Here is a 14,924-nt window from a genome sequence, read left to right on the forward strand (position 1 = left end):
GGGGCAGAAAATCCCTGGCCAGTGCACAGCATCAGAGGCGGGGTCACGACCTTCCCTTCTATTGATCCACCCTCTCTAATTTCCACAGCTTGCTGAGGTTTGTTCTTCCAACCTGCTGGTGTACATTAGAGCAGAAATCCATAACGCAGCCCTGTTCATCCAAGCACAGGAAGAAACTAAATTAAATGTTAAAAAACAATCTGAGGCCAGAGTTGGGGACGATTCATCATGATCGTGGATGTCACCCAGGCAGGATGGCCAAGAGGGCTTTGGGCAAGGGGGACAGGGTTCAGGAGATGGTGGGTGGAGCCTGAAGGAGGCCGTCATTTGCCACACCCAGAAGGAGAACTTAAGAAGTCAGTGCTAGTCAAGGAAAGTTAAATGTAAACCTCTGTGCTTAAATAAATGGTTTGTGGGCTCATGATGACATTACATGGCTCATCCACACTTCCATTTGTCAGTGATTTTTAGGCACGGGTCCGAGAGGTTTTTCTTTTGCCCTGCCACTTTCCCTGGGAAATCCCATGGTCTACTGCTAAATTGGGACAGATGTCAGCTGGGTTTTCTGCAGATGGATACCTGTTCTGATGCAGCAATATGCAGAAGGTTTTCCCAGGGAAAGCAGCAGAACAAACGAAAAACCTTGGGAATCCATGCCTTGAAATCACAGGAAAAAGAGCATCTCCACTGCCATCATTCAGCCCAGACAGAGGTCCAGCGCCGAGGGCCTTCTGGTGGTTCCCTCACTGTAAGAAGTGGGGTTACAGGGAACCAGCCAGAGGGCCTTCTCAGTAGTGGTGCCTGCCCTGTGGAACGCCCTCCCATCAGATGTCAAGGAAATAAACAACTACAGTGGTACCTCAGGTTACATACGCTTCAGGTTACATACGCTTCAGGTTACAGACTCTGCTAACCCAGAAATAGTACCTCGGGTTAAGAACTTTCCTTCAGGATGAGAACAGAAATCGTGCTCCGGTGGCACGGCAGCAGCAGGAGGCCCCATTAGCTAAAGTGGTCTTCAGGTTAAGAACAGTTTCAGGTTAAGAACAGACCTCCAGAACGAATTAAGTTCTTAATCCGACGTACCACTGTATTTGACTTTTAGAAGACATCTGAAGGCAAGTTTTTAGGGAAGTTTTTAATGTTTGATGTTTTATCGTGTTTTTAATCTGTTGGGAGCTAGGTATAAAGAATAATGATGATGACGACGCAGGTAGATGCAGTGCTGCTACACGGTTTTCTTCCATGTCCTTTCCGATACTCCAGAGCTGCTCCACAACTTCCAGCAAGGCGTCCAAATGTTTGTGCCTCCCTCTGCCCTTCTCTGGCTTCCTTTGGTGCAGGTTTCTCGGAAGAAGCAACTTGCTATCCAGGGCAGCAGGTTCATGCAATCTTTGGAGCATGAAACATGACCTGTGGGCTGAAAACTTGAACACACCGCTGAAGTATGCGCAAGGAAACTGTACTAACGAACAGAGCAATTTCAAATAAACTTCAAGGGCAGTGTTCTACTAACTCATCCTGTCAGCACAAAGGTTACTACTAGTGCAATGGGACTCCTCCCTCAGCTCAGAACAGCCATTAGCTAACCTAGCTCACTGCAGACAGTACGTTAAAAAGAAAAAGAAAAAGCCAGTGAGCTCAGCTTGGTACCTTAGGTGAGCACCCAGCTCTCCCATCCATGCTACTGAGGCCTCTGAGGAAATGGGGAGCCTGGATGCAGATCTCCTAGATAACCTCCCCATTAGAAATTAAAAGATTACACAAAACCCCACATGACAGCTTTTTGATGAAAAGCGAATCCTGGTACAGCTTACAGCACACAAGAGTGATGGCAACTGAGTGTCCCTTGGCTAAACGACTGGCCTTCCTTCCTTCCACTGCTCAATTTGTTGACCTAGCAGATATAAAAAGTTGTGAATTGGCCGGGATACCTGAGGACAGATTCAAATCTTTTCACAATTGTATGGTTTGCTTTTTCTTCACGATCCAGATAGGCTCCAACGTCCCTGAAAACTGTAGTTTTCACAATTGAAAGTACAACATTTACCATGGCTTTTATCAAAGATTTCAGTTCCCTTCATCTTAAGGAAAATAACCCTTTTATTTTGTTGTGGACATAAAATTATGGCCCTGGGAAAATTGGAAGCATTTCTGTTGCGGGAAATCAATTTTCTCACTGCCACGTATGCTCAATATGTCACTGCCATCACCCAGATAATAATGGGAAAGTATGGCGAAAATGATGGGTAGAAGAAGCCTCAGTACAGAGTGAGGCAACGCCCCCTCTCCCCCCAGGTATACTTGCTCTTCAAAAATAAAATAAAAATAAATGTAGATCCTCCACCCAACTTTCTTTTTGATTAAGTATTTCCAGCCACCATCAGTTTGAGATGTTGGTAACACTGCTGAGAAATTGACTGTCTAAGCCCTACTTTCCTTCTTTCTCTCTCTCCCCCCTCCCTCCCTTAGTTCTGAGTACGAAATATGCTTTTCAAGTCTCCTCTGGGACTGCAGAAAGGTAGCTGAATTTTGTCGTATAATCTTATTCCCCCCAAAACATTTTCACAATAATAATTACATTGTTCATAAATTAACCTCCCACCGCCACCTCCACAGTGTTTCTGCTCAAACCTTTTCCACTGTATTATATCTTTATCCATTACAAAATGTTTCCCTATTAGTTATTTTATCATTTTTCTTCCGCTGCTTCTATCTCAAATCTTGCCTGCGATGTCATTTGACTTTAATTTTTTTAAAAATAGTTCACGACAGGCCTCCATTCTTCTATAGAGAGTTCATCATTTTGATCTCTTAATTCTGCTGTCATTTCTGCATAGTCTGTTACTTTCAAAATCTACTCCTCCTTTGTTGGAGCCTGCTCTTTCAGATGGAGTATAAGCTTATTTTAATATACCTTTCTTCTTCTTTTTAAAATAATTTTTATTTGGTTTTACAAATTTGTTCATATTCATGCATAGTAAAAAAATAAAATAAAAAATTCACAAGATTCTTCCAAATCTCAAGACTTCCCTCCTCCCCTCTGTGGGTTCTTTGAGTAACTTTTTAACTGCATATTATAAGTCCATCCAATCTACTGTCCTCCATTGTATCAGAAATTATTTAAAGAGTTATTAAAAACCTACTAAAGAGGTTCAAGTGTTTACAGTGGTTTTTCAAATAATATAAATTTTTCCCAATCTTTTGATCCTCCTGGTTTCTGATTTTCCTGGTTAATCTTGCCATCTCTGCATAGTCCAGTAGTTTCATCTGCCAGTCCATCCTGGTAGGTACTTGGTACTTTCATTCTTTGTACAGGGTACCTTTGCATGAGCTAATACGTTTTTATCCCTCTGGAGCTGTGCTGTATCTTTGAACCTTTGTCCTTCTAGGCTGTGATGCTTTATGGTTTACATTTTTTATCCCTTGTTTTCTTTTGGTTTGTTAGCTTATACTGTACTTTTCTTTCTAACAAATCAATACACATATTTATATATAAGAGAAGAAGTTGTAGCCCCCTTCCTCTGACCCACCTGCTGCTAGAGGTGAGGCTGGGCAGAATAAAGTGTGGTGTAGTGGTTAAGAGCGGTGGACTCGTAATCTGGGGAACCGGGTTTGCATCTCCGCTCCTCCACATGCAGCTGCTGGGTGACCTTGGGCTAGTCACACTTCTCTGAAGTCTCTCAGCCCCACTCACCTCACAGAGTGTTTGTTGTGGGGGAGGAAGGGAAAGGAGATTGTTAGCAGCTTTGAGACTCCTTCGGGTAGTGATAAAGCAGGATATCAAATCCAAACTCTTCTCTTCTTCTTCTTCCTGGTTGTGGCTCTGGGAGGCTCACCTGGAAGGCACCCCATCTGATCACCTTTCAAGACCCAAGAAAGACGACCTCCTGATTTCTCCAGGCCTTCACAGAGCATAGGAAGTGGCCTTATGCCAGGTCCAAATCCAGAAGCATAGTGGGGGCAGGGGGGCCATGGCCCCAGACACACAATTTCGAGGGGTGTGTGAATCAGGTTCCCACATGCAGGGATACCTGTCCCACCCTGCCTGCTGCCAGCGGTCTCTGGGCCCCAGAACCTCACCTGGCCTCGCCACTGTGTCCCCAGCACCATTGCTGAATGGCCGTCCAACCAACTCTCTCTCCTTGCTTGGAGGGTGAACGGGTGCGAATGGATGGAGGTGGGTGGGCAAGGGCTGACCTTCAGCATGGCTTGGCCCGGCACTCCTCTCCATGCCACAGGGGTCAGGGAGGATTTGCCGATCAAAGGCCACAGGGGTCAGCCAGGCTCCCCCCTGTGCAGGCAGGCAGGGTAGGACAGCCCCACTTGGCTCCAGTAGCAGGGGCGTAGGAAGGGGGGCGGTGGGGGCAGTGTGCCCCAGGTGTCGTCGCAGGGGGTGACAAAATCCCCCCTGTGCGGATCGCCACGTCGCCCCCTTGGGCGCTGATTGCCACCAATGGGCGCCAATTGCCATGCCGATTGCCCCCCCCAGGCAGCTCAACCTGCCCCCCAGGTGCATGGCATGTGCACCACTCTGGGTGCCCGAGTAGCTAGCTCCACCACTGTCCAGTAGTGGAAGATGGGCTGGTACAGGGGGCTCTGTTCACCCTCCTCGCCTCTCCCCTGTCCAGCATGTGAGCCTCAGGTGTTGGCAAACACCACTACTCAAATCTTTGCCCACCCATTTCAGTATTTTTGTCTTCTGTCTTGTAGTGACCTTTCTGGGATCTCAGGCAGAGAGGAGATCCCTTGCCCACCAATATGCTGCTCTCCCTGAGTGCCTTTCAACCGGAAATGCTTCTTGGGAAGGAACTTTGTCCATCTGCATGTAGATCAGGTGCTCTGCTGCTTAGCTTCCATCTTGTCCTATTTTGACCTCCCTCCTCTAGTGATTGGTTCATATTAATGAGATATTCTTTGAACCAAAGCATTTTCAGGCACACCCCAAAAAATCAGCTGCTGTCTGGATTGCAATGAAATGCCTCGGGTTCTGAAGTCAAGGTATTTGCTCCTGGCTATGCCAACTTCAGGGACGCGGGTGGTGCTGTGGGTTAAACCACACCTAGGGCTTGCCGATCAGAAGGTCGGCAGTTCGAATCCCCGCAATGGGGTGAGCTCCCATTGCTCGGTCTGAGCTCCTGCCCACCTACCAGTTCAAAAGCACGTCAAAGTGCAAGTAGATAAACAGGTACTGCTCCGGTGGGAAGGTAAACGGCGTTTCCGTGTGCTGCTCTGGTTAGCCAGAAGCGACTTAGTCATGCTGGCCACATGACCCGGAAGCTGTATGGCGGCTCCCTTGGCCAATAAAGCGAGATGAGCGCCACAACCCCAGAGTCGGCCACGACTAGACCTAATGGTCAGGGGTCCCTTTATCTTTACCTTTATGCCAACCTCATGAATGTTCAGCTCCACTTTCCCCTCCCTTCAATCTTTTAATCTGGTGTTCCATCCTGCATTGATCCACAATGGCGTTTTGTATACACTTTGGGCTTTGGCCAGTGGATAAGAGACCTCCTTGCCTTTCCTAAACAGGGCAACAACATGCAACATGATCTCTAGCCTTGATGAAAATCAGATGAAGTCTGGATATAATGAGGGCTGATGTTCTCCCCACCCCATATTACTGTCCTCTAGTCAGCTATTAATTTTTCATAGGAAATCAATCTGGTTGAGATTATGTTCAGGAACATTTCCTAACATTCTCATATTAAAAGGTAACATGAATCAAACATTTACAGCATCTATTAGTTAGGACAAAGAACAAACACACTGAGCTGGTAATAAGGTAGCAATGAATTCCTGATAGGTAGCATTCAGACACTCATTAGCCAATGGGGTCTGGTCTCAGCCACTTTTGCCCTCATCTTATGAGCAGCAGCCATGACCTGCACCTCTCTCTTGGTTCTTGAGGTTGCTGTTGCTGCAGCCAGCCAACCTGCCTACTTTTCTCGGGTGCACAGAAAGCTCACACACGGCCTGAATTATGGCAGCCCCCTGCAGTGGCTGGAGCTGGGCCACCTCTGCAGGAAGCATTCCAAAGCATTGTTGCCAAATGGCTGGGATGTAAAATTAAAAGCAAGCTGTGAAACACGATGTTGCATCAATGTAATTATTTCCACAACGCCCAAGAACACTGTGGACAACTGCCAGTTGTGACTTGGCCACTGCCCTGCCTGATGGATTCTTAGCACCAGGGAAGGACTGCCTTTGGAACGGAGCGTTGTGCTTTTCATATATTATGCATTGCCTTGGTCAGAGACCAGGGCCCAAATTCAACTAAATGACCTCACCAGTGGAAGCCCATACAAGGACTTCTGATAGCACAATGAGGTTCCCCACCCTCTCCCACTTCTGCCCCACCTAAATTGGCTTTGAGGGGGTCTTAGAAGAAACCCCAGAACAGTACGTTAGGGGAGGAGAGGGAAGGGAAGGAGAAATGTTTGTGTTGGACCAATCTCCTTAGCACTCCATTGAATTCCCTCAAAATATACCGTTATAGGTGAGGGGAAACCTCCCTAAACCTAGAAATTAATAAATTGTAGGATTTTGATTATTTGGGGTGTGAAGGGAGAAATACAAGCTGCAGAGGAATTCCTGAGCTAGCCTATGCAAAGCGAGCTGGCCAAACTAGGGTCATTAAGAAACAATACAGGACCACTGAAAGCCATTGGCAATGCTTTGCCATTGGCAAAGATGAATAAACCATAATTATTAAAGCTACAACAGTCTCCACCGTGTCTCAATTCTCCAAAGGAACACAGACCCTGGGTGAGCGTCTGGTACCCCCAGGAATCTTGCAGAGAGTAGGGGTGGCACACAACTTTTGCAACAATACTTTATTTAAACTCAAATCAAACTTCTGTATCAGATCTTTCTTCTAAGAACAGCCTGGCAGCTGGGTCAGGCTAATGGGGGCCCGTCTAGTCCAGCTCCCAGATGCCCCAAGAAAAGCCAATAAGAAGTGCCATGAGTTCAAGGAGGCCCCACAATTGCAACTGATATTCAGAAGGACAGGTTGCCCAGTTACTCAAAGTTTTAAAAACAGCAGATTCTGAAACAGGGTGGTTGCTATGAAGATAGAGGAAATGTGAATGCACCATCGCTGACCTTTATAAATAACAAAGTCTTATGGCACCTTAAAAACCTAACAAATTTATTTCTGCATATAAGACTAATACAGATACCTTTATAAAATAAAACATGCAAAATCAGGTGTTGGTTCTGAAACTGCATTTCTCACAAGAGATCTCCAAGGCTTCCAATGACACTGATGTTCTCCTTGAAATTCTGTTTTTATTTTTGTGCCTTTGGGGCGCAAACATAATGATCCAAAGCAGCTCACACTGAAAACTTTTGTGTGTGTGGTAAACTCAGATAAACACTTTTGCATTGTCATATGGTTCAAACATCTTAGCACTGTCTCACCATTGCCTTTTTTAAGGAGGGGGAGTGGGGTGCCTAAATAATGAAAAGTTGAAAGTAAATGGGGAGAAAAATAGTACATGTTGTCCTCAGCAGAAACAGGAACTCTGCCCTGGTAATTTAGGGTAAATGTAGTAATGGGGAGAGGGATGGGGAGTGGAGGCATGGAAGGATCAGAAGGTGCCGTGAAATATGGTTAATTCAAAGCCCAAGAAATAGGCAGCCACACCAAAACACAGCGTGAATTTCCACTTTTGCTACAATTCTCCATCTTCTGCCTTCCTTAGGAGGGTGTGACCGACCTCTAACACAGTTTGCAAGAACACACCTTGAACAGCCAAGGATGCGACTTCTTCTCATCTGCAAAACAAAAATGCCACATTTAAAAAAACCTTCTGATCCATTTTGCATGTTTTTAAAAGGTTCCTACGCACATGCTGGCACACACTTGACTTTAGAACAACACATTTTAATAACCTTTAACAAACATCTGCAGAAATTAAGCCTTGGATAAATTTTACAGTGTTGTGGCCCAAAACAACACACACACACACACACACACACACACACCCCTCCATACCACAGACTGGTATCTGCGCAACTTCTCACCTCTCATGTACCTAGAAAATGGAGGGGCAAGGAAAGTCCAGCTTAAGAAGTGTTTGTGTGTGAATCTTTCCCCCTCACTCTAGAGGTCAAGACCTGAAATTAGGTCACCTGCAGAGGCAAAAAGCCACGCAACGGTGAATGGAGTGGTACGTGGCAAAAGGGTGGGACAATGGTTAATAGACTCCTCAACTTTTTAATTGCTTTACTGTAGCCTATGGGATCTGATGGGTCAGGATCACAGATAAATCCTGGATTAATTTATTGCTTGACCAAATTGATTTCAAAGCCCAACAGATGGATGGCAGACACATTATCTGGATTATCAGAAATTCCACAGAAAAGCTAGATAATACCAATAGATCAAATTATCATTTGACTTTATGTGGTTGGCGCACATTATTTACCAAAATCTGGCTATTGTTTCAAATGCATTGTTCAACTTGGTTGGATGCTGTGCAAAATCCCTGGGTGTGACAAACTGAAATGCCGGCTTGATACATTCCTTATGCATTCCTCAAATTATTCAAATGTCATATGAATTGTCTGCTTAGCTGATAGGCTTACAACAAAGGAAAGGTAGTGATGACGTTTTCATTATTATTTTCAAAACAAGCTATGGGTAAGGCTGGCCATTTCTGAAGAGCTTAACACACAGGAAAATGAAAACATTAAAAAAAAAACCCATTGATATATAATAACTGAGAAGTGCCCCTTATTGAATCAGACCAAAGGTCCATCATCAGCCAGAGAACAGTCAGATGCTACTAGGGGTACCTTGGATAGCTCAACTGGTGGAGCAAGAGACTCTTAATCTCATAGCTGTGGGTTCGAGCCCCACATTGGGGAAAAGATTCCTACATTTCAGGGAGCTGGACTAGATGATCCTCATGGTCACCTTCCAATGCTACAATTCTAAGCAGCAGATGAAGAAGGCAAGAGCTCTCTTTTCCACTGCCTGCTCACAGCATCTCCTGCAAATGGAGGTGATCCATACCCACTGTGGCTAACAGCCATAAGATTAATGGTCAGCCTAGCCCAGAATTCTGTTGTTCACAGTGGCCACTCATATGGTTCCCACTGAAGCTTACATGCAAGGCCTGAAGGTGATGATGACCAACCCCTGATTTTCGCCCTGCCCCTGGCACTTGCGTTGATACTGCCTCTGACCATGGAAATTCTATTTGCATGGAATTAACTTCCATGAGTTTATACTGAATACCCCTCCATCTCTGCTCTTGCGCCAGTTCATTTGGTTCAAAGGCTACAGCTGGCCTTGCAAGGTCCAAGCTGTCATGACAATTCTCCTTGGCAGGAACTCCTTCTCCTAAAATTCCTAAAATGTGTCATGCCTGCTTTTTGTTTGCAAGACATGCCCCTTTCAGCCCATTAATCTTCTCTTGCTTGTTGACCAACATTTCCAAAGCAAGGTCCTTTGAAGGTCTCCCTCTCCCCTGACCAGCCTGCCAACTCATTAAAGATAACATGGAGGGGGGGCTCCTCTGTGTCCCACAGTGGAGTTCTGGACATCTGGCTAGTGGAGACCTTTTCGTTCCAGCAGGCTGTTGCCTTCCTAGGCAGATAATGCTTTATCTGAAGATCATGTTCTTATTTGCAGTGTCTGCCTTCACTGTGTTTAGCTGATTCAGTGGTCATTCAGAGTGTCACGCCCAGTTCTAGAGGTGGACCATCCTGTTCCACCACCTGTGAAATGGGAAGGTGCCACCAGCACCACCAAAACCTCACTAGCATCACATGGTGGTGGAGGAGGCTTCCAATGAAATCTCATGGAACTCTTGTGAGATCTTGCGGAAGACTTGAGATAGCTCCACAAGATTTTGGTGGAAGCTGTTGGTGCCTTGCAATTCTGGCCGCAGCAGCTGGGAAGGGATGGGCGCCACCCCATGGGGTTCCTTCACCCAAGATGGCTGCTTCAGTCTGCCCCAACCAGATGCCCCTAAGGGATGAAGCACACAAGCAGGGCCTGAATGGAACACAGCCTGCTCCTCACTTGCAATTCCTTGCTATTGGAACCCATCGTTCAGCCCGGACACTGAGGTCCAGCTCCAAGGGCTTTCTGGTGGTTCCCTCACTATGAGAAGTGAGGTTACAGGGAACCAGGCAGAGGGCCTTCTCAGTAGTGGCGCCTGCCCTGTGGTACACCCTCCCATCAGATGTCAAGGAAATAAACCACAATCCGACTTTTAGAAGACATCTGAAGGCAGCTCTCTTTAGGGAAGTTTTTAATGTTTGAAGTTTTATTCTGTTTTTAATGTTCTGTTGAAAGCCACCCAGAGTGGCTGGGGAAACCCAGGCAGATGGGTGAGGTAGAAATAATAATAAATAATAATAATAATAATAATAATAATAATAATAATAATAATTACAGTGCTACCTCGGGTTACATACGCTTCAGGTTACAGACGCTTCAGGTTACAGACTCCGCTAACCCAGAAATAGTACCTCAGGTTAAGAACTTTGCTTCAGGATGAGAACAGAAATCGGGCCGCAGCGGGAGGCCCCATTAGCTAAAGTGGTGCTTCAGGTTAAGAACAGTTTCAGGTTAAGAACGGACCTCCGGAACAAATTAAGTTCTTAACCCGAGGTACCACTGTATTATTATTGGCAGTGGAGGGAAGGCACTGACATCACAGCCACCTGTTGGAGGCTAATGGTGGACATGCCCTTTCCTGCCAAATGCAAACAGGTGGGCAGTATCTCAAATGCCCCTGGGTGGCAACACCTTCAGGCACTGCCTAGCGGGGTGTGAATCAGGGCCCTGGCAGCCCCAGCAACATGCCACCTTGATGCTTACTCTACTGGCAGCAAGTCAGGGGATAGCAACTCAAAGCAAATGAGGTGGCCCAATTTATGGCGCCCCTTCCTGTCATTGCCCTGTCAGGTGAAGGTGCCAGCTGTTTAGGAGCTCAGCCTGAAAGGATGCTTGGGGAAGGAGTGGCTGCCTTGGGGTAGCCCCTGAGGCACCTCCACATCTGGGATGATGATCTGGATGAGGCCCCTGTGGAGGAGGGGAGGAGGCATGTGAGGCTCAGGTAACCCTGCAATGAGGATCAGCTCAGCTATGGGGCAGTAAAACGCGCAGCTTGCTAGTCAGCACCCAGCGGCCAACCAGGTACTGTTGGTTGCTTAAGGTAACTTCTCATTTAGCCAAGCTTTGCTTTTGAGGGCAAAGAGATTTCGGCATCAGGGCTGGCCTGAAATGGACTGAAGCAGCCACCTCCAGTGGTAGAATCCTGCGGGGACACTGCCCTGCCCGCCCCTGCCACATCCAGAGAAGCAAAGAGAAGTGGCGGTGGTGGGTTCAGCAGAGATCTAATCCTGGCTGCCCCTTCTCCTCACTTCTCCCATGGCACAGCAGGGCACCCAGAAGCTGCAGTCACGCCACCCTGGAAGCAAATCAGTCTCTTAAGCTTAAGATAAGAAAGAGTATTCTCTATAAGATTGAATATAAATATACATACCAAGACTTTGAGATTAGACCACTGAAGAAGCCTGGAAAACTATCTTGGGAGAGTGCTACCTGCAGGCCCCAGTTAAAGGGCCCCATGGGGGGCGAACAGCGGCCTTTTGATTACTTGGACTGCCAGGGCAAAACAGGTGCAAAACGCCGGCATCCTATCATCTACAACTTCATTGTCTACAACTTTATCAACATCTATCTACAATTCTACTAGCATTTCTTGGTGTTGTGAATATCACCGAACTTACCTTTCATTGTTATCTTCATGAACTTATCTAAAAGACTGAAGCATTTGAAAAATCTATTGAAACCAGACATCATTTTAGGCTGGGTAGTTCGCAAGTCTTTGTGGTTTTGTTTAATGTTTTGTATTTTTCTCAGAAGGTTGATAAAGTATGTATAATTACTGTTCAGTGTATATTAATTGCCAACGTGTTGCATGAGTCGCACTACGCCACCCTGGAAAGCACGGCTTTGGCACAGGGGTCAGAGGGGGGTTGGCAAGTTCCCGTTTCACCTCCGGCAGTGAAGCAGGATGGGCAGCCCCTGTTGGGCACCCTTCCCATCTTCCCGGCACTGCTGGGCTTTTGCTTGCCCAAAGATTAAGAGGCAGGCAACAAAAAGGACCTGGGCTCCTCTCTCCAGACCTCTCTTTTCAAACAAGGGCTTCTGTCAGAAGTGTCTCAATTTCTTATCACATAATTCCATCCCTACAAGCGGCAATAAATAATTCATGTCCCCGGGTCTTTGTTGCGGGTCCCCAAACTGCCCGGCAAGGGGAGGCTGACAGCTGTGTCAGGGCAAGCGCTGAAGATCTGGCGTGACAAGGCGACTAACAAGTCGTCATCCCTCCCCCCCCCGGTCAGTCAATGGGGGAAAGTCGACAATCGCACAGAGTGTGAAAACAAAACCCTGAAATGAAATGAAGCTGTCCCTTTCTCTCTCTCTCTAGATGCTGGCTATGAGCTGATTTCCAGCCCCATAACCTCTGGCCACATTAGAGGACTCCCAGCCGCCCTCTCTATTCTTCACTCTCGCCTGTCCATTTACGCCTGTCCACGGATCAATATGAGCAATTCTTGGAGAAATACGATGTCGCCATGGCAACCAAGCTACAAATTCTCAGTGGGAAGCAACGAGCCCCGTAGAAAAGTCTCTGGAGGTTTCCTGACCGAGGAGGAGGAGGAAAGTTCTTTAAAATGCAGGAATGGACAGAGGCCAAGGCTGGGGAAATTCATGACTCCTTGCAAAGGCAATGATTGCAAAGAGAGCAAGCCAGGCAGAGCTCTCAGATGCAGCAGAAAGGCTGCACCAGTAAACATATTCTCTGGCGCACCTCTGCCTGTGGGCTAAATCTCCCTTAACTCCTCTGCTGCTGGCCTGACACCTCTTGGATTTCAAGCTGCACATCTCTGAGAGAGGGGGGAATGGGCTCCATTTCAAGGGAGCTAATGGCAGAAATACCGTATTTTTTTCTGCTATATAAGACGCACTAGATCACAAGACGCACCTCATTTTTGGAGGAGGAAAACAAGAAAAAAATTATTCTGAATCTCAGAAGCCAGAACAGCAAGAGGGATCGCTGCGCATTGAAAGAAGCAATCCCTCTTGCTGTTCTGGCTTCTGAGATAGCTGCGCAGCCTGCATTCGCTCCATAAGACGCACACACATTTCCCCTTACTTTTTAGGAGGGAAAAAGTGAGTCTTATAGAGCAAAAAATACGGTAATCAAAAGCCAGAATATACATTTCCTTCAAAGGGAAACAGATCATGGAGAGTATTTGCAACTGCAGGCTGTTCGTTGTTACAACCAAACGAGGCCACGGGATATGCTCTTTTTGTTCCTCAAATTGCTGACTTTTATTGTTTTTGAGCCAGTCTCAGAAGAAGCTCCTGCTCTTCTTTAACTTAGGTGTTGGTGCTGACCTTTCAAGCCCTAAACGGCCTCGGTCCAGTATACCTGAAGGAGCATCTCCACCCCCATCGTTCAGCCCAGACACTGAGATCCAGCGCCGAGGGCCTTCTGGCGATTCCCTCATTGAGAGAAGTGAGGCTACAGGGAACCAGGCAGAGGACCTTCTCGGTAGTGGCACCCGCCCTGTGGATCGCCCTCCCACCAGATGTCAAGGCAATAAGCAACTATTTTACTTTTAAAAGACAACTGTTTAGGGAAATTTTAAATGTCTGACACTGTACAGTGGTACCTCGGGTTACATATGCTTCAGGTTACATACTGTCAGGGGTTCAGGGACAGAGGCACAGGGTAGGCAGGAGATGGAGAGCGATGGGGATGAATCCCAGGACAGCGAGGAAGAGGATGACAATGACTCTAGAGATTCCATGAGTCTTTCCAGCGAATCAGAGGATTCCCAGAAGGGGGCGCCGGTGGTCAAGGCCAGGGGAGCCCCAGGGGGGACTTGTCAGGAGCAGGGGGCCAGCGGGGGATCCCAAAGTGGCAGCTGGGCGTCAGGACCAGCCTCCCCGCCAGAGTGCAGCGAAGGGGGTGGAGGTTCCAGTGTATCAGGGGAGGCGGCTCCGGCAGTAGAGAAAGGAGGGAGGTCGGAGCAAGCCACCCTCCCGGAAGGGGAGGGGAGTAGTGAAGGGAGTAGCGTAGCTGTCAAAAGGAAAGTTAGAGGTTGGGGGCGCGCGCCAAGTTCAAATGTAGAGGCGCGCGGAAGTACAGGGAGCCCGGAGGAGGGGCCAGGTCCCAAAGCCCGCAGGAGGGGGCAAGAGCAGTCTGATTCCGCGTCGGAGGAATCCAGGAGGGGCGAAACCCCAGCGGGCAGAAAGACCCTGCGGAAAAGGAAAGAGAGAAAGAGGTGCAGCAGTGCAAGCCTCTTAAACTGGTGCAGGGCAGGGACAGATTCAGAAGGGACTTCAGCGGTCTAAGCCTAGCAGACGTAGGGCTGCGCGCCTCGGATCTGAAGCAAACAATGAACTGCAATAAACACCTTTGTATATAAGAAAAGAAAGGCGTTGGTCTTTTGTGAGCTGAGACTTGAGGCAGCCCTGACACATACGCTTCAGGTTACAGACTCCGCTAACCCAGAAATATTACCTCGGGTTAAGAACTTTGTTTCAGGATGAGAACAGAAATCATGCAGCAGTGGCACGGCAGCAGTGGGAGGCCCCATTAGCTAAAGTGGTGCTTCAGGTTACGAACAGTTTCAGGTTAAGAACAGACCTCCAGAACGAATTAAGTTCTTAACCCGAGGTACCACTGTATTGTTTTTAATATTTGGTTGGAAGCCACACAGAGTGGCTGGGGAAACCCAGCTGGATGGGCGGGGTATAAATAATAAATGATTATTATTATTATTATTATTATTATTATTATTATTATTGCACAAGAAGAGTTGTTCCTCCTGCATTCCTGGGCAGCGCTAGAAACCAAGCCCCGCTCAGAGCAGGTAAA

General features: G+C 47.2%; 1 protein-coding gene across 1 annotated transcript in view; it reads right to left on the minus strand.

The window, feature by feature from the left end:
* Positions 1 to 7,268: 7,268 nt before the first annotated feature.
* Positions 7,269 to 14,924, minus strand: part of WDR72 (WD repeat domain 72) — a gene marked incomplete at its 5' end in the record, with an annotated part of 75,472 nt that continues 67,816 nt past the window's right edge. The window contains one exon of the mRNA XM_080980330.1: positions 7,269 to 7,782. Within this exon, the coding sequence (XP_080836456.1) occupies positions 7,727 to 7,782 (56 nt within the window). The 3' untranslated portion in view covers positions 7,269 to 7,726. The remainder of the gene's footprint in view (positions 7,783 to 14,924) is intronic.

The sequence above is a fragment of the Podarcis pityusensis genome (genome assembly GCF_964106645.2).
Source record: "Podarcis pityusensis genome assembly, chromosome: 14".
Lineage (NCBI taxonomy): Eukaryota > Metazoa > Chordata > Lepidosauria > Squamata > Lacertidae > Podarcis > Podarcis pityusensis.